This window comes from Drosophila virilis, chromosome 2, assembly GCF_030788295.1.
Source record: "Drosophila virilis strain 15010-1051.87 chromosome 2, Dvir_AGI_RSII-ME, whole genome shotgun sequence".
Lineage (NCBI taxonomy): Eukaryota > Metazoa > Arthropoda > Insecta > Diptera > Drosophilidae > Drosophila > Drosophila virilis.
This window is the reverse complement of record NC_091544.1, coordinates 30,019,991-30,026,465: the sequence shown is the minus strand read 5'-3', so window position 1 is coordinate 30,026,465 and position 6,475 is coordinate 30,019,991. Positions and strand designations below refer to the sequence as shown.

General features: G+C 38.9%; 1 protein-coding gene across 1 annotated transcript; it reads left to right on the top strand.

The window, feature by feature from the left end:
* Positions 1–577: 577 nt before the first annotated feature.
* alpha-Est7 (alpha-Esterase-7) lies at positions 578–6,465 on the top strand. Its single transcript, XM_002056395.4, has 6 exons — positions 578–739; positions 3,595–3,907; positions 3,996–4,146; positions 4,207–4,770; positions 4,828–4,991; positions 5,868–6,465. Exons 1-6 carry the CDS (start codon positions 693–695, stop codon positions 6,339–6,341), a joined length of 1,713 nt encoding a protein of 570 aa, XP_002056431.1. The 5' UTR covers positions 578–692; the 3' UTR covers positions 6,342–6,465.
* The last annotated feature ends 10 nt before the right edge of the window (positions 6,466–6,475 follow it).

The following is a 6,475-nucleotide window of genomic DNA, read 5'->3' as shown; positions in this document are numbered from 1 at the left end:
AATAATTTCTGTTGTTTGTTTACACTGTCGGCGCGATCAAGTGTGCCGGGGAGTTGACCGCGGAGCCACCTTCCCCACTAATAAGTCAACTGGTATCAGCTAAACAGTTAAAAGATATTCGAATTCGTATTTGGTTGACTAGTTGCTAAAAAACTATCTGTGGTTTGGTGCAGCTCGTGTTGTGTAGCTATTGGCAAATCAGTTGATTAATTATGCAGTCGCCTTAGGCGCGTCTACAAGTAGCCTCAGCCATAGGCAGCGGGCGCCCCACTCGCCCGCCCACGATCCCACAGCTGCGTATCTGTATCTGTGCCGGTCTGCGCACTTGAAATACAAATTTGTAGTTGTATTTTGATATTTTTTTGTGCCGCGTTTTTTTTTTGTGTTGTGTTTTCTTTTTGTTTTGCTTAGTTTTTATTCTGATATTTGCTTTATTCTATATGGTATATACTTATATACATATATGTTTATTTGCCTCGCTCCCCAGCCCGCCACCCACGTTTCGCTTGTTTTGTTCGCCTGAAGCGTCGACAACTGAACTGAATATGGAATAAAAAAGTTTTAATTTCAGTTTCAGTTTAGCGCTGGCGCGTTACAGTCCAAGCGATCGGTGGAAATACTTAAATAACTTAATACTGTTGCTTCCTCTATAACTTATATAGTTCGTATATGGTTGATTGTCTGTTCTAAAAATGAACAAAAATATCGGCTTTGTGGAGCGCATACGCTGGCGTTTGAAGTGAGTGCGGCTCTGACCCACAATTAATCCATGTTCATTTATTTCATTATTGTTTATAAAGTTGAATAGATCAAGTGTCAATCTCTATTATTCGGCTAGCTACATATTCATATTCATTAACACACATGACTTAACTTTCTGACTCATTCTGTGAGCTAATCAAACTATGTGATAAGTTATTTTTGTGCAATATGATGCCAACACCTTGATTACCAATAAATGCATAACAGATACCAACACATGTGTAAAGTGCTGATTAAGCAGGTTCACTTGGACTTAAATAAGTATAATTTAGGTACAAAATAAATTCCAGCTTTGTTTATTCATGCAAATGCAAATATATTGTGCAATAAATAATAGATCTACTATATAGCAAAAAATTAAGCTGAAATGGCATTTTAAAGAAATATATGTACTGAACTGAAGCCCGCATGAAGCTGATTAATAAATTAATCGACCAGTGTAACAAAAACTTAAACTGAAGAATAATTTTAATTAATAAGCAGTCTAAATCTATTTACACGATCTTATAAATTTGAGCTTTAATTTTGTTAATCTGTTTTTACTTTATAATTTGTAATTTCTTAACAGCTCACTATATTACTAATTGACTTCTTTCTATTTGTTAATTTTTGTTTGATCAAAATGCCAATACTTTCATTTCTAAACCTTAACTATAAAAATATATCTTGCACTCCCGTATTATGCAGATAGACTTCTTATCATCTTAATGAGCTCTACCGGGGCATGACTTTCGAGTGCTATGAAATAAACATAGAATAACAATGATTTTTTTTTTTATTTTTTTATTTGTAATATGAAACATATGTATTTTTATCATACAACTTTTTGCCACAAATTTCAGTCGAATAGTAATTAATACCTATTTAATAAATCAACTATGACTTGTTCCGTTAACATAAACTTGAGATATCATATTTCACAAAAAGTTAACGCTTTAGTCACACAGATAAAATGCACACCCACAAACAATAAAGTTTTTATGTTAACCATAAAAATGTCACATAATCCCTTAATTTATATCCCTCAATCGTTTAATACGTTCGACTATTTATCGCTTAATCAGTTTAATGAGTAACATATTTTGTATTTACGACCTTTCATTAAAGCATAGTTCGCCATAATCGAAGATATGTGCATAAAAACATTTTGTTTACATATTCAAATTTTATGTTAGGGTCTGTTGATTTTAGGTATCTATTTTTTTATATATGTACCAAAGTCAACTACTTACAGCAATCTTTTTATACGACTTTAATAAAAACAGATAAATGCAATTGTGTACTATATATTATTAATAGAATTATTTTTTAAGTATGCCAAAGGCGTTGAGTTTCAATGGGAAACGGTCCGATATGCACACTGAATATGATATTATTGGGCATATCGCCCTCGCCTTAGACACATTCATGCCCGACATGCACCCAACTATCCCATTATCACATTTCTATTATATAGTATAAATATACGAGAGTTAATTCGCACGTTTAAATTCCCCGACAATTTAGCTTACATCTTCCATTGTTAAATCCACTTTTTTTTAACACGTTTTTAATAAATAAAACGTTTGTAATTTTATTTGTTTATTAAATGCAATCAAATATAATTATTATTGAGCAAATGGATTTATGTAAGGGTAAGGTTTAAAACGCGATCTATGTGCCGAATGTTGAATTCCTTTCAAGCTGTCTCTCACAATCAAAATAGATTAGAAAATGCTATTCACTCTCTTATGGAAATATATGTAGAGCATAATCAGAGACATGGTGACATTGGTAGAACTATTTCTAAGTAATATAACCAGACAGGTAATTCAATACAAAATGTGTTACGCATTGATAGACATGTGATATGTATTCAGAACTGATTTTATCTATTTCAACACATACAGTGCCTATTGAAATCGCATTTACTAATAAGGAAATGCCTCTCTGTTTGGTAATTACCTCAATATATATTACAATATAGAAGCACAATACCCTTAAATATATGTTTCCATATATTTACGAGTATTATTATATTTTGGCTGGGGCTTGGGGCTTTAGAAAACACGGCCCGACTGATAAGTGCTATTACTTTAGCAATCATTATATAAATAATCTTGGCACTCTATAGTAAGTAGATGCTGTTGCCCTATCTCTATATATATGCGTTTTGTGTTCCGCTGATAACTGAGAGCTACTCGACGACACAAAGTTCAACAAGAAGTGTGTGCTCGGACTTGAGAGCTACTCTAAGTGAGGACAGGCCGAACGCCCAGTGTCCGTCCACTGCCAGTTGAGTGCACTGCACCGTGACCTGGCCTGCTTGTCAGCCGGTGTTCATTTATTACTGGTGGACGTGCCCAGTTAACGGGATGTGGTATATAGAGTCCCCCGCTGCATGCCAATGCTGCATTCAGCTTCAGAAGATAAGCCTGTTGTCTAGTTGATGAGCTGACGATATGGTAAACAGCAGAAATAGTAGCCACAGCAGCCGCATCAACAAAATAATTTTAATTTAATGCTAATTGAAACATGTGAGAATGCGGGCTCGACTGGCAGTTGCCCTGCAGCTAACTTGATGGTGAGATGGGAAGAAAGAATTCATAAGTAAACATTAAACAGCGAAGAAAAATAGAAGAAAAATTGATCTGCATTTATGAAAAGTTAAAGTCCATAATCTGGTATAAGCAGAAAAATCTTATCATAAATTAAATGTGCCCCATTTTGCCTCAACAATATTTACAGGGCATCATGCACGCAATAGACGACACAAATAATATATTAACCAAGTTAATATGTATATGTATACATGCTCAGCCTTCTATTATTATGTTGATTTTCATTTTACAGAACCATCGAGCATAAAATCCAACAATATCGTCAAACCACAAACGAATCGGTTTTAGCCGACACCGAATATGGCAAAGTGCGGGGCGTTAAGCGTTTGTCCATCTACGATGTGCCCTACTTTAGCTTTGAGGGCATACCTTATGCCCAGCCACCAGTTGGTGAGCTGCGCTTTCGTGCACCGCAACGACCCACACCCTGGGAGGGCGTCAGGGACTGTACGCAACCCAAGGAGAAGGCAGTGCAGGTGAATTTCATCTACGACAAGGTGGAAGGCGCCGAGGACTGCCTCTATCTAAATGTCTATACGAATAATGTAAGTTATTATATATTGTAATCCTAATCGATCTTTGATCAGAATCGAACATAATTTAATAATCAACATAATTTTGCTGCATGCACAGCTAAGTCCTGCCAAAGCACGTCCTGTTCTGGTCTGGATACATGGCGGTGGCTTCGTCTTGGGTGAGGCCAATCGCGATTGGTACGGTCCGGACTATTTTATTAAGGAGGATGTCGTCTTGGTTACCATACAATATCGCTTGGGTGCCCTGGGTAAGTTGTAAGCAAGAGCTCATGTTCCAAACTAATCATATTCTGATTCTCTGCCCGTAGGCTTTCTCAGCCTAAAGACGCCTGGCCTGAATGTGCCCGGCAATGCGGGTCTTAAGGATCAGGTGCTGGCACTTAAATGGATTAAGAACAACTGCGCCAGCTTTGGCGGCGATCCAGATTGCATAACGGTCTTTGGCGAAAGCGCCGGGGCTGCCTCCACGCACTACATGATGCTCACCGAGCAGACGCAAGGCCTCTTTCATCGCGGCATCCTGCAGTCGGGGAGTGCTATAGCACCTTGGGCCTTTAATGGAGATATCACGCATCGCGCCTTCACCATTGCCAAGCTGGCCGGCTACAAGGGCGAGAACAATGAGAAGGATGTGCTGCATTTTCTGCAAGCAGCACCAGCCAGGGATCTGATACGCGTGGAGAAGCATGTCCTGACGCCGGAGGAGCATGCCAAAAAGGTGATGTTCCCTTTTGGACCTGCTTTGGAGCCATATGCGACGCCTGAGTGTGTGCTGCCCAAGCATCCGCGTGAAATGATGAAAAACGCTTGGAGCAACTCGATACCCATGATGATAGGCAACACCTCCTTTGAAGGGCTGCTCTGGGTGCCAGGTTAGTGCAGTCTCAGCTATCCCCAAAGGAACACAAGCTTACAGTGTGTCTTTGCAGAGCTAAAAATGATGCCACAGGTGGTGCAGCAACTGGATGAAGGCACACCCTTCGTGCCACGTGAGCTAGCAGAGCTCGACAGCGAGAAGATTAGCAATTGGGCTCTAAAGATACGCAGTGCCCATGTAACTGGCGAGAAGGCCACACCAGATAACTACATGGATGTTAGTTGCAGTAACAAACTTTAACTTGCAAATTAAACTTTATTGATGACTGATTGACTGGCGAAATGACTGGATGATTGACCAAAATACTAATAGATGTAACAACTAATTTTTTGATAGACCTTCAGGCTAACTGATTATAATCAACAATTGTTGAAGTGAAATCTTGAGTGCCAGATAAACTGACTGAGTCATTGAGAGGCTGAAAAAATGACTGACTGACTGACTGACGCAGCGATTGATTGATTATTAAATTGACGAGATTGAGTATTGTACTAATTTGATATTAGATTAGCTTATTAATTTACGGACAGATTAGAAGATTGATTGAGTGGCTGATTGGCTGACCAATTGATTGACTGACGGACTGATAGCTTGCCTGATCGTTATTTTCATGAAAAAGACTGAGAATTAGATGACCGATGAACAGACTGAGAGGCGACAAATTAAGTGGTTAACTTGCTGAAAGAATGACAGATTGATTGATTGACCATCAGTCAATTAATTAACTTATAGACTGAAAGATTGAAGACTGATTGATTGAACGGTTAATTAAATGATTGATGATTGATTTATTGATTGACTGAATATTAAACTGACCGATTGGCTGACTAATTGGTTGACTAACTGCTTGCCAGAGTAAGGGTCTAATTAAATAACTGAATAGCTGGCCGGCTAATTGACTGATTGACTGATGATTGACTGGCATATTGACTATCTGAGTTTTCCAAAGATTGAAAGATAAATTGCCTGACTGTTGGGCTAAGTGAGCGACAGATGGTGTAATGCCCAACGCGCATCCCCATTAATCATAGGTTATTAAGTTGAAGAATGTTAGCTAATCCTACACTATTTCTCCTGTTCTCTTGCTTGCAGTTGTGTTCCATGGTTTACTTTATCTTTCCTGCTCTGCGCGTAGTGCGCTCTCGGCATGCTCACGCCGCTGGCTCGCCCGTTTACTTCTATCGCTACGATTTTGACTCGGAGGAGCTAATATTCCCCTATCGGATCATGCGTTTTGGGCGTGGCGTGAAGGGCGTCAGTCATGCGGATGATTTGACCTATCAGTTCACCAGTATCCTAGCGCGCCGCATGCCCAAGGAGAGTCGCGAGTACCGTAACATTGTGCGCACGGTGGGCATTTGGACGCAGTTTGCGCGAAGTGGTAATCCCTATAGCTCAGAGATCAACGGCTTGGATATGATTACATGGGATCCAGTACGCAAAAGCGACGAGAGTATAAAATGCCTCAATATAAGCGATGAGCTTAAATTCGAGGAGTTGCCCGAGTGGTCCAAAGTAAAGATCTGGGAGAGTCTCTTCGATGATAACAGGGAGCTGTTGTTTTGAGACAAAAAAAAGTTGTTGGTATGTGTATTTGTACATTAGTCAATCTATGTTGATATGAATTTAAAAAATATAATACAATTGGTGGATTGTTATTATAATTAAAGGGAAATATTTCTATATATAATATTGTGCAT